General features: G+C 45.6%; 1 protein-coding gene across 1 annotated transcript in view; it reads right to left on the bottom strand.

Moving 5' to 3' along the window:
* ACBD6 (acyl-CoA binding domain containing 6) overlaps positions 1 to 26,371 on the bottom strand; it is a 1,145,790-nt gene that overhangs the window by 420,765 nt on the left and 698,654 nt on the right. Inside the window, exon 6 of the mRNA XM_069641451.1 lies at positions 16,252 to 16,341. Coding sequence (XP_069497552.1) covers positions 16,252 to 16,341 — 90 coding nt within the window. The remainder of the gene's footprint in view (positions 1 to 16,251; positions 16,342 to 26,371) is intronic.

The following is a 26,371-nucleotide window of genomic DNA, read 5'->3' as shown; positions in this document are numbered from 1 at the left end:
CCTGAATGCCTGGGACCACCGTGGTCCGTGATAGGTCCACATATGATGTGAGTGTTTGTGAGCGGATCTCCCATTGGGCCCTCTCCGTTTTGGCGCGAAGGGAACTCTGGATAAGAGGAGGCTGAAAACCCCACTATCAGGTCGATCGCCTGAGTTATCACAAACAAAGGATAAGGAGCCACGTATCCTGCAACTAAGAAGCTGAGTCGAGGAATCGCTGGTGACCCGCTGAAGGTTTGGCACCCTGCATTGCTTTCGTCCTGCGAGACCACTCGGCCTCTGATCGAACGAGAAGGTCTGCAAAGGCGCTTCGACCCTTTAGAATAGTGGGAACAACTATTCTCGGCATCTTCACCAAATCCTGTACGTAAGCCTTCGGAAGCGTTCCTGGGCCATCCAGTGGACTGACCAGCCTACACAGGAACCTTGCTCTGTCACCGACGTCTGGCTCACTGCTAATCCCATGTCCTCGGCACTCTCACACGATTCGTACACTTGGCGTTCCCAGGTCTGAAGTGAGACGTGTGCTTTGGGACCGGAATACACACGGTTGCCGAGTTGCCCTGCTGTGGTAACAATCTGTGCGTGTTCGCTGCATTGGGGACACCCTTGACCCTGACTTCTGCTGTCACGGAATCTACACGGCATCCAGGCATCCTGCTGATCGTATCTGAACTTGCCAGTACCGAAACGGAACCGGAGAAGCCTGGGTCGGCCTGCATCGGGGACCGGTGAGTAGTCAATACCCTAACCAGTCGCCCTCCCGCAGGAGCCTGTGGCTTTCCATCGTTGTCGTAAACAGCAACCCTTGTCCGCACTCGCGCCCCGCTTCTGCCCACAAGTGAAGGCCGCGTTTGAGTAGCGGGGATCTGTTCATCATCGTTTTGTTCACCTCTCTGAACTGCCCGATTTCCCTGAAGAGACTCCCCTTTGCCCGTTGGCACCCGCGTGTGCAGGTACTTTTTAGCACAAGGCTCCACTCTTCGTAGGGCTCGGACTTCCTTCTAGTTTGGTGGCCTCTGATGTCGAAATGGGTCTAACGATTACTTGCGCTGCCTGTTTTCCTCCCCATCTAGGTGGTCTGCATATTTCGTGCTTCTAATTCCTTAGACCCCTTGGTCTTGTATATATATTGTATTGCTGGTGATGTGTTGGTTTATGGGAGTTTACCGTGATTCTTTACTATGGTCGATGTTACAAAGGCCTTGTAATAAATGTGTCTATATTGTTAATATAACACCTGTCTGGAGTAATTTGTAAGCGTCCTTGCTTTGTGTGCTCATTGCGGGCTTTCAGTCACCCTCACCCCTCTTGAGACCTAGTCTTGACCACCGCCATCGCTACCCTGATTGGTCTGGCTTGTCCAGAGGTTACCCTGTTCCAAGAAACTAGGCTGGCCTTCTGAACCTCTGCCCCTCCAGGACAGAGTTCAGAAATCCATCTTAACATAAGGTGTTCCAGTAATCAAGTCTGGAGCCAATCATTGCTTGGGCGCTGGTAAAACAACTGTCAGGGGAGAGGAACAGTCAGGATGCGTTGGTTTTGTAGGTGTGCGCTACTGAGGAGGCAATAGCGTTATCTTGGCGAGCGAGCGAGGCGTTCAGGTAAACTCTCTGTCTTTTGCAAGGGGTCAGTAATGCGAGGTAGGCAAATGCTTGTATGATTCTCACTGTTAAACATTTTATTAATAGAAAATAGTGCAAATAAAACCTTGCTAAACCTACTCTATCAGGTGCCTATTTAGTCTAAGAACTAAAGGAATCACTCGTAACAGAAAAACTGGCCCTCTCACTAAAAAACAAAAAGAAAATATCCGACAACATAAATGAACAAATAATAAACGACCAGCAATTTGGATGACCTTCACTTGTCCTGGGTAAATCCCTTCCCAAGGATTGTTCAGTCACTTTCTCCAAATGTTCAAACAATGGAATAAAGTCTTGGACCACTTTTTGTAAGTTCCAAAGGAAATAAAAGTTCCCAAACAGAAATCCACTGGTAACAGTTCTCTAGCTTCCCGTTGATGAGATCCCTTTCCAATTTTAGGCAAGGAAATAGCACCAATGGTAATCTTGGATGTCTGTCTTCTAGAATTGCTTGCCACAGTTTTGAAAACAGATTAATTTATTCTACGTCTACAATTTTCCAAATGTTTTTAACCTCTAGTATATTTGTCAGGATGCTTCTTCTTGGGTTGTTGTTCACCTCTTAACAACCACCCTTTTACTACTGTCACTATAGAAACCGATTTCCTTGGTTCCACAGTGTTCTACTACTCCAACCACTTTTAATATGACATCAACTGACAGTCTTATCCAAAACCACAGTTGTGGTTACTTCTACTTCAGTTTCTTATGTGAAAAATGTTAGGCAAAAGACAAGACACTTCAACCGCTACAGGTAGGCAAGGCCCTCTTCTTTTCCCTGCTTCAAGAAAAGGGCAGCCTCTTTGCCTCTCCAGTCTTCCTTTCTGCCACCAGGATAACCTGCCTCTGCTTCCACACCGACGTCTTCCCCAGCTCAACAGTCTCAACATTACAGACTACTGGCTTTAGTCTTCTTAAAAGCACCCATCTCCCTTACCCAGCTTTGTACACACTGTCCCGGTTCCAGCAAGTTATCTGGAAACTGAATTGCCACACTTCCAACCTCAGGTAATAATGTCTCCCTTGTATCAGAGGACACTGGACCTTTAACAACTTTGCCCGTTGGATGGTTTGCTTTCAACAGGGTTTTCTTTACCATTTTTAGGTATATGCAACCACTCCTTACAGTATATTCTTTTACTTCAAGAGTCTGTAAAAGTCTATATTCCCATGCCTTTACACAGAGACACTCCTTCTCCGTTTGGGAATCGAAATTGGTCATACACGACCTTCCTTTGATATTAAACGTGGTTGCAACACAATGTGGAAGTCCGTTTTCAAGATTTCAGAGACTTTCAAAAACGTTACCCTTCTTAACCAAAACACGCGACTACTCGGATGTTAGAGAATCGTGTAACAATGGGGAATTAAAAGCTTTTTCCATACGCAAGCACTCTAACTTCTATCAGAAGTGTGCACAATACATTTCCATTGTCAAACTTCAACTTCCACAACAACAAACAAGATCGGTTTGCTTCTTCTCGTACGCGAGGCACTTTAGGGCTGGTTACAGTTACCGGCAAGAATTTAAAAGTGTACCTGAATGCCAAGCCTCACTCACTGGCTGCAGGAATACCGCGGTTGCGGGCTGCTTTCACATCCCAACTTCTAATTCTTCGTCTGCTGCTCTGGGCACAGTTGAGGGCCCCACAAACCTGGTCCGGCCATGCCAAATTGGAGTGTACTGCACTCATATGTCCCTCGGTTTTCTTCTTGCTAGGGGTCTAGGGGATCAGCATGTCTATCTCTCTCTGCTCCTTCTTGATGTAGGCTCTTATGCCTCTTAGATGGGGCAATTCATTTCAGGAGCAGGCTATTTGTGTTAATTGTCTGACCCTGGCAGAGGCTGTTAAGCCTCATCTCTACTCCTACATGCCTCTTCAGCCCTCTTCTTCGTCTCAGTCCATGTGGGATTCTGGGACATGAAGTTCAATTGGTCAAAGTAAGATTTTTCCATTTCTGGTAACTTTTTAAGAGTATATTTAAAGGGCAGGCATCGTATCACAAGTATGAAACTGAAACAAAACCTTAATTAGATTCTTGGAGTTTGGAAAAACTCCCATGTTGCCCTATAGCTATGATGGGAGTAGTCTATACCCCCAAATAATAAAGAAAACACAGTCCTTGTCAGTCTATGTCAAATCAAAATGGCCTATACTAACAAAACCTAATGCATGCCCTATCTCTTCTGCAAAAAGTGTGTAATGGCGAATGTGTATGCAAAGAAAAGTCAATGTTATAACAAAGGATCAATGCGGCTGAGTCAACTCTCCTCCGCACGTTGAACAGCATGGAGTAAGGCGGCTCCTGTAAACAGGAGACACTCTGGCTGAGGTTATCAAAATAAAGGCAGTTCAAAACATGGGGCGAGGCTCGCTTGGCCTTCCACGTTAAAGTCACCTATTCCAGCTTTCCAAATGTTCTTTCACAGTTCACAAAAAGTTCACTTAGGTCTCCCTCTGTCGGGCTTGTACCTCTCAAGGCATCAATAGTTTACTTAGGCCTCCCTCAGTCAGGCTCAGACCTCTCAATTAAAAAGTACCGGATTCAATGTAGATCTCCCTCAGGCCGGGACTCGGACCTCGCAATCACATCACTTTCAAGGGTTCAGAAATTTCAAGAGTTCTCTTCCCCAAGCTTCTTTCACATTCCTTTAGAGGTTCCCTTCCCCTAACTTATTTCATATTTCCGGTCTCCCTCAGCCAGGCTCGGACCTTTCACTGATGAAGAATTTTGAATGTGCAAGGCTTTTACCATAGACCTCTGCAGGACCACTTCGACTTTCACTTCAGCTTTCCCTTAAAGTATTTTTGCTGCAATGTCTCTTGGTAGTGGTAGTTCTATACTTCAATCAGAAAAGTTCAACGAAACCTTCCTCTTCAAGCAATCACCTTTTAATTTCCCCTTTCGTCTGGGTTAATCTTGACAATTGCTCATTTCAGAGTGTGCTCACTTTACTGCTTTATAACAAGACAAACATTTTGTGGAGACTTTCTAGTGGGCTATTTCCTTTCGACTGACCATCCCGCTACTCTGTGTCACTGGCTTCACAGTTATCTGTAACTTAGAAGTTCATTACTGGTTTACTGTCTTTTGCGGCTCATCAGAACACGCACAACCTTCAATCGTGCGATACACTGTTGCGGCTTCAATCTTTCTTTGACACAAACCGGCCTTTCATTCCTTTCACCAACTCACTGGTTGAGTGCATTCCTTTCTTGCCTTTGCAGCTTTGATTCACGAGTCAAGGTTGATACCACAGGCTTGGCCTCGCCTCCCTAACTCGGTCGTTCACCCGGGAGGGTCTTTGGCATCCTTGAAACATAATGCATGCTTCTTCTTGTCTGGGATTTGGCTTTCTCGCGTCTCATTCACGTGTCCCAGAAGTGTTAGGAAAGATGACTATTTATGGGTCATTTTCCCTCCAGTTGTGTAGCCCCAACTTTTTGCTCTTGTCTGACCATCCTAGCCTGACATTTGGCAGTGGAGCCCAGCGTCTGTTGTACTCCGCTGGCCTTTTGCTCATTTTGTGATGGGGAAACTGAGATGCCCTTAAAACAGTCAGTACTGGGAGACTTTGTTTCCATGAGTCTTTGACTTGGTTGCTATTTCTTAGTAACATTTTATCAGTGCACAAAGTTGCTTACAGTACAGTGCGCTGGGGTCCCCTTTTCATTTTTAAGGCCGTAGACACCCTCAAAGGATTTTTTGGTGAGTTTACAAGTGTGCCTTGGACAGAGCTTATGGCAGCTGTGACTTTTTATGTGTTTTTTACTCTTTTTAAACGTCTAAACTGCGTTTGGCCTAGGACAGTGGCCAGTGCCTAAAATGGCCACGCCACAATGTCCTTTGTTCTGTCCTTTGGCCATCTTGTCCCTTTGTCTTCCCAAGGTCGAGCAGACCCGGGAAAAACTTTAAGCGCATAAAAGTACTGAAGTAAACATGTAAAATTACAAGTAAAGAACAATAACACTATAATCAATTAAAATCAAATAAATATAAACATGAAAAGTAATGGAGTCATACAGTTTGCAATAAAATGATTCTCATCATGATCACATTTATACTGCAGTGAAGTCGAACAAAATGTATCCGCTGTATAAACACTTTTTCTGATTAATGCTTTTTAACCTTCTTCATTACTTCCCTCCATATATTATATGCTGCTGCCATTACGACCAATGAAGTTGTACCAAACAGAGTAGACCAAAATTGATCACCTGAACAGTCCTCTATGTTAGTAACAAAATTGGCGTACCCATGTGTACAAAGAGGTTCCAAAGACTTACAACTTGTAAGAACATGACAGGATTCAACTTCAATATAACATAAGCAGCAAAGTCTTTCCTTATAAGGGATTTTCAACCAGGCGCCAACAAACACCATGCTGGGCAGCGCATTCAGACGAAAATACAAGACAAAGGGTTTGAGGTCTATAGGGCAAAGCTTAGTCAAGGAAGTAATAGGTAGATGGGTACTAAAACACTGTCAAACAAATCACAGTACCACGATTTGCAGGAAGTTTATCAACATTATTTGACAAATCCCAGCTTCTTGCTTTCTTTTTTAATTTAACTTCATAATTAGGATTTGATGTTAACAAATCAGGAGCAAGATTTAGCTGGGCTATGAATGCTACTGCAGTCTTCTTTAGTTCTACAGTAAAACTATTTTATCCAACCAGCACTTTTTCCCCAATAACAAGAGCAGAACGTTGGACTCCTGGTGACTACTCAAACTTTGCATACAATAACGTTCTTTGAACATACCACAATGTAATAATTGATGTGACCCCATACTCGAGACGCAAACCCTCTATTGGAACTGATTTGGGTACATTTATAACACATCTCAGTAATTTACCCTCAAGCTGTTCTAACCAATCAAGAATTTCCCACTAGGGTTAGCTGTAATGGAAAAGCTCAAGTAGTTATATTTTGTCACCCTAACAAGCGGAATATTCTCAATACACCATACAAAACTTTCCCTGCCTATGTTTTATTTACTCAAACGCAAGATTTTAGTTTTGGCTATATTGCTAACCATTGCATATTCCACCAGAGAATATATAGAGCACTGGAGGCCAATTGGCCTGCAATCAAACATTGTAATATCGTCAGCGTAAGAGCCACAGTGTCTGTGCGCCGCTGATCCTAGGTGGAAAATTATTTGTTTGCCGAAACATTAAGCTCATATCCGCTGTAAATAGATTATACAAAATCGGTCCTAACACACACCCCTGCTTAAGGCCACTATTAGTTTCTTGGTATTTAGTACAGTGTCCAGCAAGGTTCAATCCAATAGCAATTTATGTGTTCGAAATTACTTATTTGGTCATGTAGACCCGTACGCAAACCGAAGGTTTCGCAGGCTTCTGCATGCCTTGTGTGTGTGCCTCCAGGATGTGGGCTGGAGCTGTCTAGTTTCAATACACATCCTGGGTGCCAGCATGTCCGGTGTGTGATTGGTCCACGTCAGGGATGGCTGTATGTAAGCAGATCTCTCATTTGGTTTCTTTTCGTTTTGGTGTGAACAAGATTTTGGATAAGAGAAGGCATCTTACACCCATTCCAGGTCCATCTTCTGCATTCACACCAAACGTAGTAAAGGAGCCAAGTATCCTGAATCAACGATGTTGTCTCGTTGGACCCCCCTGTTTTTGATTGAACCTAGAAGGCCTGCAAGGGCGCTTCGACCCATTGGAATAGTGGGACCAACTATTCTCTGTACCTCCTGCTTAACCTGTGAGCGAGACTTTCCGGAAGCGTTCCTGGACCACCCAGTGAACTGACCAGCTCGTACGGGACCTTTGCCCTAGAACCGCCGCTGTCTCGAGTTTCGACTTGCCTGTAAGCTCTGGGTATAAGGCACTATCCTGCCGAACTTCGTACACCTAGAAATCCTAGGTCTGGAGTTAGGAGAGTCCCACTGAATCCGAGCATACGCGGTCACCGTGTCGCCCAGCTGTGTTGACGAACTTCGTGGGTGCCTTACTGCTTTGCCCCCATGTGCCCTCAGACTTGCTGCAGCGGAATTGGCCTGATCCCTTCATCAGGAGCTGAGAAATCGCCAAAAACCACCACGGACTCATCCCTGGAATGCAGCCCCTGAAAGCCACAGAGCCTCGCAAGTGGAGGATTTGAACCTGCGACCACAGTGGACTCGACTGCCGAAGTTTGGTCCCGAGTGCGCCAAGGTTCGATGAGTACTTCCAACCCTTAGCAGTGGCCCCTGGCGCATTCATCCATTTTTATGCACAATTGTCCCCTGAGGGTCACTCTTCTTTATCGAGGTAGCCTGTGCTACTGAGCTAGTGCCAATTCTTGGATCCTGTTCTGCCCTCTTGGGGAGACCCTCCTCGAATAGTGGGAACTTATTCTTCACTGCCTCACCCACCTTCCTGAGTCGCTACAGCCCCTTAAAGAGACCCTGTTTTGACTTAACCGCACCATTACGTGCGGCAGCACTGAAAGTACTTTTGAGCTCAAGGATCCACTCATCTTAGGGACTGGACTGCCTCTTAGTTAGGGTTTGAATTGTGAAGGACTGCCTAAATGATATTCGCACTCTGTGACCCCTTTCTTTGCAGGTTGTGGATAAATACTGTGTACTATTCCATTAGGCCATTGGTTACTGTATATATGTTTGCTAGATCAGTGTTGTGTTGGTTTTTTATTACCGCTGAATAATAACTTTGCGTTTAACTTAAAAGGCCTTTGAGAAATGTATATATATTTTTGACATACACTGGACAGAGTAATTTGTGGTTTTGTTTACAGTGTGTGCTCATCTCATTGTGGGCTTTCGATCACCCTCAACTAGTCTTGACTGCTGCCAATGCTACCGTGATGGGTCTGTCTTGTCCAGAAGGCTACCTAGTTCCAAGAAACTAGGCTGGCCTTCTGAACTGGCCCACCAGGTCAGAGTTCAGAAATCCATCTTAACAGAAGGCAACGACCTCCTGCAGGGAACTTCAGGGTTTTCCTATCACTCGCTCTCGTCCCTCAATCGGTCGTCCTGCTCCAATGGGTTTGTCTTCGCCCCCGAATAACTGCTCCTTCTCGTGTCTCACCTTGCTCAGAGTGCATCGCTATGTTCCACTTTTTATCTGTGTGGGGGAGCTAATGGGCATCAGATGTATGTGATTAAGGTGAAGTGCCTGACTCTGCCTGACCTGATTAACGGGACATGTCCAATGGGATATGCAAGGGTTAGCCTCTTCACTCTCAGTAGCCCTCTTCCTCGGCCCAGTGTTTAAGTAGAAAGGGGAGGCAGTTGGAACGTCGGAGAATCCTACAAAATAGGATGGGGTATGGGCACAGAAAAGGGGGGGGGGATACCGTGTCTCACCAGTGGTTGCCTCACCCCCACTCCCTGAAGATCCCCCACCCAGGTGATCCTCCCGCACTGGTCCACCCCCAGGGTCTAGATCCAAAGGCGATGGCTGTGCCCTGGCCACCTGAGAGAGAGATCCCTGTGGACTAGCAAATGAGACACTGTTTGGTTTCTCACAAATTCCCTTTGTATTTTTATCCGAGAGGTCTTCAGTTTTTGGTCTACTAATGGAAGATCTGGTAGAGAAGTCAACACTTTCCTAATTCCTTGTAGTGTACATTTGATAGTGAGAAGGACATGTGATGCTGGGAATAAAAAGGGTTCTTTCCTGTGGCCTTTCCTGCTTTTCCAAAGTTTAATGTGTTTTCCACCTCTCGTTCTGTTCTTGGTTTAGATGCGTTAGGCACTGAGGAACGTCGGAGGTGGCTATCGCTCTAGGCAATAGTGCGGCTTGACATTCTTTATGTTCATTCTCTTAGGTCCTTTTCTCTAACCTACGAGGTACAACTGCAATCGGAGCTGCTCTGGCTGGGATCGGAGCTGTGGCTGTGTCGTCGGGCGCGGGTTTATCTCCCTTCATCCCTCTTATTATGATCAATCAGGGATATTTTGTAAACCCGGCTAGATGACTTCCTCATCTGTCTGCCTCTTTACCGCGCCACCGCTAAACGCTGTTCCTCTGTGAGTATTGAGTAACAGAGTGTTCGCTTCTCTCCTGAGCCTTTCTCTTCCGCGTTCTCTCTAAAGATGCCAGGGGGAAGGAAAAACATGTCGAAAACGCCTGGGAGAGGTCCATTAAATGTTAATTGTTTATTGACCCCTTTAGGACAGGCCCCTAATTACCACCCCATTGGCTACTTCTCCAACCGCGGATGGGGCCTGGTGGCTGGATATTTCGATGGCTTCACTTAAGGCGATCCCCTCTGTCCCTCCAGGGGATCGTATTGCTGGGGTCAGGTTTTAAGCAAACGTAGGAGGCAAAAGGTGCGACAAAAGCTGCATATAGAGAGGGCTGAGTTGTCCCCGGATGCAGGGGATGTTGCATCTTTAGATGATGGTAGTAATGTATCGACCGCAGCCAATAGGAAAATGGAAGAGGATATTAATACTGTGAAGCCACTAACTACCATAGGGGGTGCCTCCTTGTCCTCATTATCTATAATGCCCTGCTTGGATTTGGATGGATCCTAGGTTAACCTGGAGTCCCAAGCCCCATTGGAGTCTCAAGCCCCTCTGTTAGTACTGACCTTGCCTGATCTGGTCGATGATTCCCAGACCACACCAGATCAGTGGGCACTGGTTAAAGCTTATATTATCAAAGAGCTGAGTTTGTGTTACAACTTCACAAATTTCGGTTCTTGGATGAATTCTCTGGACAATTGTGTTGGGAACTACCACCTCATTAAAGTGGATAATTCATGTCAAACTGAGCCGTTAATTCCTTTAAAGTTGCAGCAAACTTTCGGTCTTGTAAATATCTGCGCCCAGTTGGCTCCTTTACTGAAAGAAAAAAAACAGTGCTCCCCTAAATTATCAGCAGATACTTGATGAGGTGGGATTCTGCGACTCCCGTACGGAAGGACATAATGGGTCTGACGGCCCATAACCTGCCTTCTTGAGTGTAGATGGTGAAGTCGAAGCCAGGCCCTATTGGTACGGGTCGTCTTGTGGACAGAAGTTTGTTGTCATTCATTCCAAAACACATTCAAGTTAGGAAAGTACAATTACCAGTACCAAAGGATAAGGAACTATGTGACTTTGTTATGGATGAAAGAAACTTTATCATCACTATATAGAGAAATCGTGTGGGTGGGAGCCAAGAGATGCATTCAAGAACAACGTTCTGGCTTGGCTCCGCCAGAGAACTAGGCCGGGAGTAGTTAGATGCTCAGATATGAAATTGGTCCGAAGATTACAGCTAGATGAGTGGTGCAATCAGGACAATAGAGACTGTGTGTTGGTGGGATGCGGAGCTAGTAACCTGACTCTTTACTTAAGTAATTGTAAATATTTTCCTAAGGGCCTATCAAAGTTGAAACTTCTAGTGTCATAGCCCTGATAACTAATGTTCCTACCTTAAGATTTTAAGATTGCGTATTAAGATGAACCTGTGAAATCTACTGCACTGATTGCTGCAGTACTGATGGTGCTAAGTTTATGTCGTGTTTTGTTTAAACGCTCTGATGCATGGAGGCTTTCAGCGTTATATAAATAAATAAAAAAATAGGGATGGGTTTTCCAACCTTAGGTTTTACCACTTTAGTTTTAACCAGTGGTTGAGGGATATTAAAATGACAATAAGCCATAACCCCCTCTGGCATGGCGGTAAGAACATTCTCGTCAGAGGAAAAATACTGCGTCTCATCCCATGGAATCGCCTCACACCCCTGGGAATTATCTCCAACCCAGGTGATTCTCCCGCAATACAACACCCACAGGGTTGGTATCAGAGAGCACCTGCCGTCACCTTGGAGGAGGATGTCCATCTCGTCGTCAAGACACAGGCTGTGCGTGGCCATACAGGCCTAGATGGATTGGTAGACATATGTATATCCCCTCTCATTGTGGTGGTGTTCTCTCCAAACATTACTTAATTCGCAGGTGGTGCAAATGTGCTGTAGTTAGTGTGGTTTTAGAGAACGTCGCAGTGTCCCACTCTTTCTGCCCAGGTCAGGAATCACACTGAAGGGGAACCACAATAATTGCTTCTCAATACATTCCAATGTCTCTAACAATATGAAATTGGGACCATAGTAGTTTATCAATGTAAGGACCTGGCCACCTATTGCCCCATCGACAACCAACAATCTGCCCTCAGTAGCTTTCACAACTTCTAAGAGGCGAAAGCCCACTGTCCCGTGAACCATGATGCACACCCATGCGGAGTAACTAGAATAGAGGCAGACATATCTTTGCCAACCCCATGACCTAGCTAACCTTGACTCAACCAGGGGGGTTGAGGCGCGTTTCCTGTAAAAAACAATATATCCATCTGATGCCTTTGCAAAAATAGTAACACTCAACAGGCCTTGGAGGGACAATTAAGGCCATTTACTGTCTGCCTTTATGAACAATCACCCGGATCGCCAGTGAGGTCAATACCCCCTCACCTGCCTCGGCACCCCCAACTTCCAGTAATAAGGCTACCTGGACCACATAAAATGGGAGCAACCTCGAATTGGAATGTGCTGAAGACATGCTGTCGGAAACAACAACAAATGTACCATCCAAACAACCCCAAACATCCCCAATATACCACCCCAAACTGCCAGTTATAGCCCCCCCACCCCCAAGACCACAAAACGCATTCTGTAGTACGCTTGAGGACCACTCGAGCCCCAACCAACTTCGCTCACCAGACAGATTAGCTTACGCCTTGGTATGGAGCAGCAACAACCACGTACAAGTAAAGATGATCCCTATCATCAACCAAAGCTCCCTTCACAGGGACTAACAAGATTATTATTTGCCCGAGTCTTGGAACTCAGACAATTAATCTAAGAAATCAAACGCCTCCTCAGGGGTTTGTAAAAACAACACCCTTCCATTATGTTCAACGTGGAGCCTTGCACGAAACATCATTGCATATTTTAGACCCTTTATTCTCCTCTTAACGTCCAAGAATGTCCTCATGGACGGCTGGACCTTATTTGAGAAATCCGGAAATAGACGCACTTGGTCTCCCTTGACATGAGTGTACCTTGTTCCCTGGAGCACCGTAGAGCAAAATCCATGTCCCTATAATTGAGCATTCTAGCAATGATAGGTATGAGTGGTGCGCTAGGCACTGAAGTCTTTCCTCTTGGTATCCGATGAGACCGCTCCACCACAAACACTGATGAAAAGCTGTCCTGAACCAGAACTTTGCATAGGATAGCCTCCACCAGCAGTTCCAAAGGGCCTGAATCTGCAGACTCCGGAACCCCCACTTTCTGTAGATTATTCAGATGGGATCTTGATTCTAGGTTCCCAAGTTTCTCTGTTAATCCTTTAATTGCTTTTTTCATTTGGGTCACCTCACTTGTGGTCGGAGAGGCTTCATATTCAACAGTGGACAAACAGGTTTCAGCCTTGTCCAACCTATCGTCATGTAGGTTTAGTCTTACCTGCATGTGGTCAACTTTACAGGTCAAAATATCAAGCTTATTACCTAAAGATTGAATGCCTGCTAGTTGTGATAGCATGACTTTGATAACCTTCAATGCCCCTTTGGAGGCAGTGTGTTGCGGATCCATTGCAGCCTCTGTTTCCAAGTCCCACCTGGCAGGTTGTTTATTTTGGGAAGGAGTTCAAAAGGTAGTTTAGACTGCTCCAGCAGGGATAGGTATTGGCGACCCGTGCAGCAAGTGGCAATATTCAGTGCAGTATATTGCCAAAGGAGGCTTTTAGGCGTCACTAACGGGAGCTCCCTAGGGCCGAGCTTATTTACACCCTAGTAGGAGTGTGCCAGATGACTTGCCTGCATGCCCAAAGATATCAGAAAAATGCAGCAGAGTTTGCAGAGACTGCAGCAATGGCCCTGATTCAAGAAATGTAGCACTGCACCCCACAGCGCAGCCCGCCTTGCCTAAATGTTGACTCACCAGTCATTCTGTGTGTCTCCCGGGAGTGAGGGGCACTGTACAGCAGCACCACAGGAGATGACTATGCGTCTGCGCTGTCCAAATAGCGCTATCCGGAAGCAATAGATAGCTGTACCTTCACAGAGTTCCCACTGCAGATTTCCCCGCTTGCCTGTGTCGCCGTCAGACTGACATTTCCCGCTGCTCGAGTGAACGGGGCAAGGTTCAGCAGGACTCCACCAATGGCAACTACCACACTGCAATATGTACACACCAGCCCTAACCTCACTCTCTGCAGTGCTTACTGAAACAGGATATGCCTGCTTTGCAGTTTGATGCAGCTGGGGACGCGGCACAGCCCCATTTTCCCCACTCGGTCTGCCAAGCACGCCGCAACAAGATTGAAGTCTCCATGACCACCAGTCTGGCTTCAGAGCTGCCAGAAGCACGGAAACTGCTCTCCTGAACATCCGTGAAGATCTGCTCTCCAACCTTGACTCTAACATTCCCTCTGTCCTCATCCTCCTCGATCTCTCTTCTGCCTTTGACACGGTCAACCATACCATCCTGCTCAACCGTCTCCGTGAAAACCAGGGTGTCACTGATCAGGCTCTGGCCTGGCTGACCTCTTTCCTCTAAGATCGAGCCTCCCAGGTCCAACTTGGGTCCTTCCTTTCATCTATCTTCCCCTCTACCTGTGGTGTTCGCCAGGGGTCTAACCTCTCGCCCTGGATTTTCAACCAATACCTGGCAACTCTCGCCCACTGCATTGCCACTTTCTGCTCAAATTTCCAGTGCTACGCTGACGACACTCAACTCATTTTCAGGCTGCCCTCTGCCACCTCCTCTCCCTCTCTCATCTCTGATTGCCTAAATGCCATTCAAGATTGGTGTGCCGCCTATGATCTTTGTCTGAATGTCAGCAGGACAGAGATCCTCCTCATCAGCACACCTTCACCATCCTTTCCTCTCACTCTCTGGCCGGCCTCCCTTGGCCCTCCTCCTACCCCCACCCGCGTGGCTAAGAACCTCAGGGTCATCTTTGACTCCACCCTTTTCTTCTCCGCCCACATCTCTGAGGTCTCTAAAAAGTCAAATTTCCTACCGCACCTCCTCAGAGGTACTCTGCCTTTCCTCTCCTTCCCCCAGAAGCTCATGGTATCCCAAGCTCTGGTTCTCTCTTTGCTGGACTATTGTAACAGCCTCTTTCGAAATCTACCTTCCTCTTGTCCTTGACCTAAAGCCCTGCGATCTCTGTCCAGCTCTGAAATCTCTCCATTGGCTCCCAGTGGATGCAAGGAGTAAATTAAAAACCCTCTGCATTGTCCACAAGGCTTTCTGGGGCCTGGGTCCAAAATACCTTCAGCTATCCCTCTGCAAATACCTCCCCTCTCGAGCTCTTTGCTCCTCTACCTCTAACTCTAACTCCCTCAGGGTCAGTTGTTTTTCAAAGAAACGAGCTGGGGGTAGATCTCTGTCTTCGGCTGGGGCCTCCCGCTGGAACAGCCTCCCTGCCAATCTAAAAATTGAGGAGAACTATCTCTGGGTCCGGAAGCACCTCAAGACCTTCCTCTTTTCGTCTGCCTTCGCTGCCCCTCTCTCCTGCTGATCTGTTCTCTCTTGGCACCGTGCACCTGGCCACCCTCTGTCCTCCGGGCCCAGGTACCTGCTCACCCCGCCACCCTCCCGCACTGCCTCCGGGCCACTCCTTGCACTGGGGTCTGTATCTGTGCCCATACAGCCCGCTCCTTTTTCATCCTGTACTTATCGACCTACCCTGTCTGCTGCCTTAAACCTAGCACTTGCAAATTGCTGGCTGAACTACCACTGTTTGTTGCCTTTATTATTTATTGTTATTTATCTGTTTCTCCTCTGCTTCGCACTTTCCACTTCTCCCTCCTTCCAAGCACTTTTCGCCTCCACCTTTCCCATGCACTTGCATGTTTTCAATGTCACTGGGCCTAGTAAGATCGCTGTTTTGTTCTCCCCTGTTCCCCTCCCTTGCCTTACCTTGTCGCGCTCTGAAACACTTGTGTACGAGCGCGATAGAAATAAAATATCAATATCAAGAGAATCCTCTCATCTTGCTCCACCGTTTTGCCAGAGGGAGAAGATGAAAATGTACTCATGCAGTGCTCTCTGTGAAATCAATTCAGTCCCATTTGGTACCAGGGACCTTCCCCCAGCGGGTACTTGCGTAGGTGCACCACTTCATGGCGAAAAGCATATGTGTATGGATGAGAGGTATCCATGGATTTAGTTGAATGAATTAATGTGTTTTTATATAGATATGCTATATTTTTTATATGGTGTTGTAAAGTGGGAACCTTTTCTAACTAAATTCAATAAATGAACAAGTAACAGAAAGAGGAGGTCTTCACACTCAATGCTCCACAGGTCTTGATCATTTATTTTTGTTTAAAAATGTTATGAGAGCATGTAAGGTCAAGACCTAATCAGGCAACCCTATTTCTATTCTCCAAATACCAAGACCACAACAGAGGTGCCTCCAATGCTCTCTCAGGCCCATTAACAAACAACAGCAGCTGAATTTGTGGAGATACAATAGCATGGATGACCAGCACCACTGCTTTGTGTCTTTACTCTTCATGGGCAATAGAAAAAGCTTCTCTTTCAGACTGTTATAATTAAACAGCTAGCCGAAGAGCCATCATTTTGAAACTAACACCTTAATAACAGCACCTTACCTGGCTGTTGATGTCAGCTTTATGTTGTAGCAGCACAGAGACTAGTTCATGGTGTCCACGATCACAGGCCCAGTGCAACAGCGTCCGACCCTGTAGTTACAAGAGAAGAGAATTCAGGTCAAGTTTCAAACAGAACAAAAGCACAGGGATCAAACTTTGATCGGAATAGCGGCAGCAAGAACCTGAAGGGAAGAGGGGTAGTGGGAGGGGGGACGTGAGGGGAGAATTAATACAAACGACAAGAATGAAAGTGAGACTGCAGAAGAGGGACACAAGATCGATTTATTCTTCCTTTTCACATAAAATGTTGCATCACCAGTAAGTCTCCAAGTTCATCTGGAGCTAATCTTCGTTTAGACCAAGTTTTCAAAATGTTGCCTAATGCACCTTCCGGACGATGTTTTTCAAATTTAGCAATGGGAAAGAAGACCAGTATTTCAAACATGCATTTTGGTATCCCACCTGACCACATTTAACAATTTCTATGCCTCTCCCATTGCCAAGTCTTGAATCAAATTAGGCTCAGAGCGCCAACACAACCCCAAATGTGGGTTATGTCATATCCAAGCACAGGTTCAACACATTAACCATCCAGGAAAACAAACAATTCTGTTGTGCCATTTCACCAACGTAACTTGTTCAGGACATGGGAGCAAGTATTATTAGACTCGTCTCTGACCAACCAGATGTGCCTTACTCCTTTGGACAAATGTTTGCAAGTAATGTACATTTTTCAGGTGACTGACCAAAAATTCCCTGGCTCTATAGTTTCATCTCCCCTCTGACTAGACTGCAATTGTGTATTGTTACTTGTAGCACTTAAGAGACAATTCATGAACTGGAGACGGCTCCTATAGTGATCCTTCCCATGCATTTGCTATCTAATGTGACAAATCACAAGATGTCATCACTTCTCCCTAAGGGGGATCCCCTTCCTGTGAGGCCAGGGAGTTGATGGTGCCCCCCTGCGGGGGGTACTCAGCGGGAGGATCTCATGTGGAGAGACCCCCCTCTAGGGACGAAGGGGGCAGTCTCGGGAAAATGTGGTGCAACACCCCTCACCTTCCACCCACTTCCTTTACCTCCTCTCGGTCTGCGAGGTCCACTTGCCATCCCCCACTTCCAGAACTTCACCAAACCCCTGCATGCCCCCTTGTCCCATGCCACACACCTCCATATTACACTCTCCCATGTATGTCTGTGAAGTTGATGAGACCACAATCATTGAGACGAGGAAGAGGAAGGATGACTTGACTATGACTTCATTAAGAAGTACTGAGATGAGGAGGAGCAGAGCCATAACGAATTCCCTTTGGAACCGAAATGAGCGGTCTAGATGTCATTGCCCATTCTGAATAAAGACAAAGAAAGGACTTACTGTGCTGTCAAACCCTCCCAGGAGAAACCGCAAGCTGGAGAGATGTCCAGCGTGGAGAGAAGGAGAGGATGCTGTCCGGGATGAGAGGAGAGGAACTGAGGCGTCCCGACCCGGGCCGCTAAACGCAGGCCAACTGGAGAGCTTGGAAAGCCGCCAGACAGCGCAGTCGTGCAGAGACGCGCAGCCCGCCCAGAACAAAACACTGCTGAGCCGCTGTAGGTACTGCGGAAGCCATAGGAGAGCAAGAGAAGCAAAATAAGACATCAGAACTGCCTTTGACTGCCGATTGAGGCGCGACAGAGACCTAGAAGGCCCATGGGCTGTTGGGGTCAGAGAAGGGGGCTAGAGAAACCTTAAACTAAGGGTCTGAGACCCAAATAGAACACAGAGGAATACGTTTAATAATAATAATAATAATAATAATAATAATAATAATAATAATAATAATAGCTGGCAGGAGAGTAAACCAGGTCTATCAGGAGTGAAATACAAAGAAGAGAGCAGGTCTTGGACCCACACCTTAAGAAGCATCAGTAATCGTCTTCTTCGTGGAGGTACCTGGCAGGGTAGTGAACCAGGTCTGCCAAAACAAATCACTTTAGGAACTGTGATACAGGTCTGGATCCCACATCGACCAGAATATATGAGAAAGACCAACGGAAGGGAGACATTCCCCCTGGCATTGTGAACTGTTTTAAAAAGCTTGGGAAAGGTCAGGGTAAGGGAGACAGTCCCCTTGGTATAGTTAACCGTGAAACGAAAACCAAGAAGTGTGAGAACAAAGCCAAGAAATAAATGAATGAGTTAGTTAGTGTATGATGCACGGGTGGGTGCTGGTTCTGCATATGAACAAACAAGTGCATGGTGTATTGGTGCCCAAGTGAATGCTCTGTAAATGAGTGGTGCCCAAGTGAATGCTCTGTAAATGAGTAAGTGGCTGTTGCATGGATATGTAGTGGTGTGGGTGTGTGCCGGGCCACTGGTTTTGGGGTTGAAGTGGGGGACAGGGGTGGGGCAATAACACTGTCAAAGGGGCATCGACAGGGGTGTACCTGTCACACTATCCTCAGATTGTTTTCCGACATGTGAAGAATGTGGTCTCCCTCATTATGTGTGTATGTACCTTTCTGCTCCTGCGTGGGGAGGATGGGTGGGCGCATGTTATTCTAAGCAGATACAAAGCTATAGAAAGAAGGTTACTGGTAAGTAATATTTATCTTCTGTATCTTGTGAATCTGCTTGGATTCACATGCTTTGCATCGAATAGCAAGCAATATTTTGTGATGGGAGTGGGAGAGCTCGTTCATGCCCTTCCCCCCTTTTTTTTTAAACACATTTCAAACCAAATGTAGATGGGGGGTTGGGTTTTGCCATTTATTAAGGTGGGGTATTTGCAGTGAAATGTGTTAAAAAAAAGACATTTGAAGAAATGGGCCTTGCGCAAATTGCTACGAGGAAACATTGTACAACCAAAGAGCTCATGGGCTGGTAGAGAATACATTTTAATATTGCTTGACACCCTTGTGGTTCTGATTTTGATCGTGTGTCTACAGAATAGTGTTTTGTGAAGGTACGGACTGAACTTCACGTTGCTGCTTTGCAAATGGCTTCCAGCAGGACATTTGCCAGAAAATTAAGGGTTGCTAACGTGCTTCTTGTGCAATGAGCCCTTGGTGTACATGGTATGATTTGTGTTACGCTCACCTGGCTCCCACAGAGGCGTCGATCTGGACTGGACTGCTGCGGTCTCCACCAATGTGACGCGTAGGGCAGAGATGACGGACTGGACTGGCCCACCTAGCTTTGTTTGCTTGGCCCGTAGGAATAATCTTCTGCAAGTGGAGAAAGGAAATTAACCACCCGTGGAGTTGAGCGTAAATCCCCACACCACGCTGTTCTCCCCACTGATCACCTTGGATGTTCCCTCTTATAGTCTCACCTGATGATTTGAAAAGATGAGCTCTCCATTCTGCATTCAGCGCAGGGGCGCGTACATAACCAGTTGCTTCATTGGCTCGAAGGAATTGGTGAGTTCCAGGACAATATTGACTCCGATATTCCCAGCAAGACGCTGTAAGTATGTAGTTCGTAAGATGAATGCCTGACTTTCACTCTTGTCCGATTCCTTGCAGGTTGCAGCTTGACCCTACTGAAGAGTTCCTTGTGGCAACCGGTAATGTTCTGGTAAGGATTTGTATTATCCAACACAGTTCGATAAAATAATGTCCATATGTAACCTGTTGCTTTCTCCCTTATTCAGGTGCTGAGAGAAAGTATGAAGTCTCGGGGGATAATACCTCTGGCGGTAAAATCAAGTAAGTCTTTTGTGGTGAGGTGGGTTCCCCTTTTTAGTCCCTTGTTTCACCTTGCTGTCCTTTTGTTTCCCCTTAGGGGCCGGGGTTCGGCTAGGATGCAGTGAAGCTGCGCCGACCCGTGAAGAAGAATAGTACCCCCATTGGTAAAAATCAGGTAAGTCTATGGGGGGTATTCCTCTGTGTATTCCCTTGGCTCACCTTGCTGTTCTTGTCTTTTCCTTAGGTGCCGGAGTGCGGCGGTAACATGCAGGAGGATGCAGTGAAATGTGGAGATGCTGCGAAGGCCGGTGAGTTCAGCGCGGCGCTGCAGCAGGCGAGGCGACGCGCATAAAATAACTTCTTTCTTCCAGCCCGAAGGCGCGATGGATCGGGAATTCAGGTAAGGATCAAAGGTATTGCTCTTGTTCTAACCTTTTCCCCTTCTTTCTCCCTTTTTCTAGGAGCTCCAAACTCGAGGCGGGCGTGGCAGAAGACTGGATGCAGACTTGCAGGCACGGTGAGCGTTACGCTGCTGGATGCAGAATAACACGAAGCGTGTGCTGCTCTTCGGAGTGGTTTAAATAGCCTCCAAAGTAGTCCCAGGTAAGTATTCCTCCTCAGCCCAACCGGAGTAAAAAAATAGTCCCTAGGTAAAATAGTCCCTTCCAAGCCTCGTTTGGCTTGGAGCTCTTGCAGCATGGTCTGCATCAGGTAAGTTTGCAGCATGGTCTGCTTCAGCTATGTTTGCAGCATGGTCTGCATCAGGTACGTTTTAATCTATGAGCCTGGCGCCTATGGCGCCAGGACTGACTCTCCATATGAGCCTGGCACCATAGGCGCCAGGACTGCACCCAAATAGCCCCTAGCGGGGGTTGTTGGGCTTGCTTGGGGTAACTTGATGCCTGCTTCCGGGGTTTCTGGACTTGGTCTGGGTCCCCGGGGGTAGGCATCATGACAATTTGTTAGCTATGGAATTGCACATCTTTATAAATTAAGCAATACACCTAGCAATAGTTGCCTTGGTGACTGCTTGCCCCTTCTCTCCCCTTTGCCATGGAAACCATGTTTGTGTCTTTCATATGTCTTTAAGTCTTTTCAAGGTAGTACATTACTGTCCTGCACACATCCAGAACACAAATCTTTTCAATTTCTTGAAGTAGCAATGTCTTGTGTAAGTTTTCCTTACTTAATTAATGATATTCATACACTTTGTGGGGAGTTGTACATGACCAAACTCTATGACCTCAGTTTAGTTTAGTTTAGTTTATTACTTGTATTGCGCACCAAAACCACAGGTAGTCGGGCGCATCATATAAGATTGCTCACAGCTTAGTTGTACGTAATATACAATACAATATGCATTATATACAAAATGCACTTCTACAATTTTTACAATTTACATATTTACAGAGAATATTTATACATTATATACAAAATGAATATATGCAAAATCTTTGCAAGCGGCATACCGAGTGGGGTCCGGAGTAGAGGAGGGTAAGTTCTAGGTGAAGAGGGCGAACGCCAAAATCACGCTTAGCCATCAGAGTCTTTGAACATTTTTATAAGGATGTGGCGAAATTTTCTGAAGGATGGTTCTAGTCTGAGTAGGGTAGGGAGTGAATTCCATAGTTGGGTAGCCTTGACCTGGAAGCTGTTGCCTCCCACTTTGGCCAGTTTGAATCTAGGGGTCAGGAGGCAATTAGTATTTGACTGTCTGGTTAGTCTTGTTTCAGATTTAGTGATGATTCTGTCCATAAGATATCACGGGCCGCTTTGTTTACGCATTTATGTGTAAGGGAGGCGACTAAGTTTTATTTTGTCCATTGTCGACAGCCAGTTGTAAGCTCTTCTGGTGTCCGAGATATGGTCTCTCCTGGCAATTCCGAGCGCGGCTCTAAGGGCGTTGTTTTGCAGGAGTTGGATTTTATTAGTGGTTTGCTTGCTCGCCCCAATGTACATGCATTGCAGTAATCCAGTCTTGATAATATAAGAGCTCTAGCAAGGGTGATACAGCTGTCGTTGGAGAGGAAGGCTCTGCCCGCTCTGATTAATTTACAGGTATAGGCTGTGGCCGAGGACAACGTGTTTACCTGTTTGTTAAACGTTAAGGCAGAATCCAAGTAAAAACCTAATGTTTTTACTTCCTTAGCAGTTGAAATAATGTTATTGTCGACGCTAAAGGAAGAATAATTTGGGCTTAGTTTCTTTAACGATAGTTGTGTAACCAGGATGATGATCTCTGTCTTGTCATCATTCAGGCATAGTCCATGAGAGGCCATCCATGGATGTCAGGCTGCTAAATTGGTCATCTCAGGATGTCACCTGGTTGTTCTGGTGTTAATAGGTCTTGTATTGGATGACGCTAAATAGGTGGGTGCAGAGACATGTGCATTAGGTGCGAGTACCATGGCTGTCTTCCCACATTGGTGCAACGTGTATCATGGTTAAGCTCTTTGTGCATTTTGTGAATTATTTTCCGGATAAGTGATGTCACAGAGAAAAGCATATGCAAATATCCCTGACCAACTCATCCATAGAGCGTTGTCCAGGGAACCCGGCTGAGGGAACCTGGATGCAAAGATTTGTCATTTTTTGTTTTCTTTTGTTGTGAACAACTCTACTGTTGGGTGACCCCATGTCCCAAAGATCATTAGAGTGTATTGGGGATGAGTACCCACTTGTGACCTGGTATTAAGACTCAGCTCATTGAGTCTTCTAGACAGTTGTGACCTGGGGTTTGGTGTGCTTGTATGGATATGTCCCTTTGTATGCACAACTGCCAAATGTTTTGTGCCACGGTGGCTAGCTATTTTGAATAACTTCTGCCCTGTTTGTTGATACAGAACATTGCAGTTCCGACGCCTGTTTGTATGAGGATGTTCTTTCCCACTAAAATGTTTTGGAAGAAGAGCAGTGCCATATTTATTACTAGCATTTTCATCCAGTTTATGTGCTATGTTTTTTGTTTTGCTTTCCATTTCCCCAGTGCAGCAAGGTGTAGGCAATGTGCCCCCCCATTCTGCCACTTATGCATCCGTTATTGTTATTTGTGGCTGCGGGGACACAAAAGGTTTTCCGATGCCCATATTGCTTGGTGACCCCCAAAGAAGGCTTTAGTTAACTGTTTGCGAGACTATCACTAGATCCTCCCACTGAACTGTTTGTGACCATTGTTTCACCGCCAGCCACCATTGTATTATTCACATTCTTAGGTGTGCACAGGGTATTATGAATATGCAGGATGCCATCATGCATGCAAATCTCATAATTTTTCTGATTGATAGTATCTGACCTGGCTTGACAAGGGGAATGAGTGTGTGTAAAGCCTGCACTCTTTCCGGTGTTGGTTATGCTGTGGCTGTTTGAGTATTTAGAACTGCCCAGAGGAAAACCTTCTCTTTGCTTGGGGTGAGATTTAACTTTTTCTCATCGAATGAGAAGCCATGCCTATGTAACATGTATACAGTCTGCACCGTGTGCGCTAGGCACTCTTGTGCATCCCTTCCCATTACGTGCCAATCATCTAGTAGCGGTATACTGCTACGACCCGCGGCGTAGGTGTGCCGCGAACACTGCAAGCACCTTGGTGAATACACAAGGTGCTGACACAATTCCAAAAGGAAGTACCTTGAATTGGTAGTGGTTGCTTAGTAATTTGAATCTGAGGTATTTTCTGTGACTTTGGAACATTGAAATATGAAAGTATGCATCTTTCAAATCCAGTGTTCCCATAAAATGTGCCTCTTTTAGTAGGGGTATGACTTCTTGTAGTGATGTCATCCTGAATTTCTGAGGTTTCACACTTGTTTGCTGATCTTAAATCTAGGAATGGTCTCATAGTTTCATCCTTTTTTGGTACCAGAAAATAAACAGAGCATCTTCCTGTGGTTTCCTGATTTGCTGGTAGTTCTTCTATCACTCCCTTTCATAAGAGTTCTTGTATTTCCTCCAGTAAAACCTTTAGGTGTTCCGAAGGAATGCTTCCCCTTTTGGGTTGGAGACTGCATGGTTTTCTTAATAGCTCGATGCAGTACCCTTTCTTCACTGTACTTAAGATCCACTTGTATGATGGGACTGTTACTGGGCAGTCATTTATTGGCTGGGGCTGTGCTTCTCGAGACTAGCCCTCTGCCACATGCACTACCCCTGTGGAAATGATGCACGGGTGAGTAACCACCCGCTTTGAAAAGTGGAGCTATGAGTACGACTGGTGCAAAACTCTCACAAATACAGAAATATAAAACATACACTGAATATTCCATTCATACCAAAAAACGAGTTCCTAGATACAATTATATTGAGTCCTTCCCCTGTAATCACTTTGGAAAGTCCTATATGTGGTTCAAATTTAATCTATATCACAGGCGTGAAAGGCCCAAACATTGGAATAAAGTAAAAGATGTTACGATGAATGAAAAATGTTGTTTCCCCTCATGCGAAGAACCGACTGAAACGTTGAAACATAAAATGTTATGCTGTCCTCATTTTAAAATCAAGAGAACTAATATGTTGATGAAATTTGTAAACAGAGTATGAAGATTGCTTCGATTCACTATGGGCAAGAATGATCCATGGGAATCATAGGCCGATGATATATGCCTTAGTTGGCTTCTGTAAACATATAGAAAAAGAATTGGCACATCATGATTTCTATTGATCCCTTGCTCATAACATTTGGTTTCTCTTGTTTTAAACTTTTTATATTTGTTTATTTTTAAGTATGTTGATGTTTAAATAACCATGAAGATAATTTTCAATTGTGTTATATATGTTGTCAAATATATTTTGTAAAGGTTCTATTTTTGAATCATGGACCAAAAAAAAGAAAAAAAGTGTAGCTATCCTGGTGTGAGTGGTGTTGGCTTGGTGTGGCGTAGGACTGTGTTCGAAAGTGGCACCTGCCATCAACATTTCACCTCTGTGGGGAGGATCTCCCTGACATCTGGATGAGGCTATTTAGGGAGCTTTGTCTATGGCTGTGCCGAACAGACAGTCATCCTCGACAGGTTTGACTAGGAGGGTGGCCTGCATCTCTGGTGTGAACCCTGAGCGGCCAAGCAGGTCTCTTTAAAATTGTTGCCCCTAGAATAATTCTGCCTGTCGTCTCCGGCATCCAGTGAGTATTTAAATCACTGAATTTGAGTTATTTTTTCCCTCAGTTACTCTTAAAGTTGCTCATCTAGTAGCTTCTGCTTCTTGATCAGAGAGTTCTTCTATCTCGTCCCATTGATCTCTATCATACATTGCTATGAGAGGTGTTGCGTTAGCAATTCTAATTTCGTGTGAGTCAGATGTTGCTATTCTCCTACTCAAAGCAAAGATCTTTTTACTTTCTTTACCTGGCGGGAAATCACTTGTAGAAAGAGGTGCCCAAACTCCTTTTCTTGTTTAAGGTGCTACTAGGGAAACCATTTTGTACTGGCCCCTTATGCAAACAGGGGTCAGTAGGTGCCGATATATATATTTTCTCAATTCTAGGGTTAATGTGCCTGGTCTGTACTGGGTTTGCAAGAGATGGCGCAGTTCTCTTTACTACGCTTTCAAAAAAGGTATAGCCTGTGATGCAGACTTCCTTTCCTTGAGGACGCCGTCAATGAAGTCAGACCCTTCCTGTGGTTCCTCTATTTGTATGGCAAACATTGTTGCTGCTCTCTTCAGTAGATCGGTACATATGACTTGGTCCTTCATAGGGGAGGATGAAGTAGGAGGTTCTGTCATCTCTGGGGATGGAAGGGTGTACTTATCGAGATAATTTCTATGTTACCATCCTCCTCTTTAATAATCTCCTCAGAGTGGAACTCCACTTCCTCTGCTATGTCTTCCTCACCCTGTATCACTTATATTGGTTGAGGAACCATCTTTGCTTTTTTGCTGCAACGTCAAGAAAGACTTCCCCTTCCTCTCAGTGGGTATCTTGTTCCAAAGTTTACAAAGGATTCCATTTTACCTAGGGGATTTGAAAATATCTCCTCAGATCATTGAGTTCCTTGTGAATGTCCTGTGTGTGTTTGTAGCTCCTCCTCCGATTGTCATTGTCCTGTGGCCCTTCGTCTGCATGGCAGAAGATAATGTACCCTTCCCTTCTACAGATGTGTGAGAGTCTGTGTTGTGCCTTTTCAGTGTATCTCCACGTAACGTCTTTCAGAGTCTTTTTTTCTCAGCTTGACTTCTACATTTCGACTTATGTTGTTTTTTTGGCTGGCTATCGATGTAACAGTCGAAATCTCCAACCCCTTTGTTTTTGGGTATGTCCCCGGTGGGCCCGTTGCAGGCCTTGGTTGAGACATTGTTCTGGTTTCTGCCATTTTTGTTTACTACGATGCTCCTTTAATGTTTTCTGCTGAAAGAGCCTATGGGCCTTACACAGAGTAGTTGTGGTCCCTTGGAAGACAACTGTCCTTCCAAGGGAACTTAGAATTGCACCATGGGCAAACTTCAAAGGGAGTAT

This window comes from Ambystoma mexicanum, chromosome 1q, assembly GCF_040938575.1.
Source record: "Ambystoma mexicanum isolate Mex_15411 chromosome 1q, UKY_AmexF1_1, whole genome shotgun sequence".
NCBI classification, from domain to species: domain Eukaryota; kingdom Metazoa; phylum Chordata; class Amphibia; order Caudata; family Ambystomatidae; genus Ambystoma; species Ambystoma mexicanum.
Note: the sequence above shows the minus strand (reverse complement) of the source record. Positions and strands in the feature narration are given on the sequence as shown.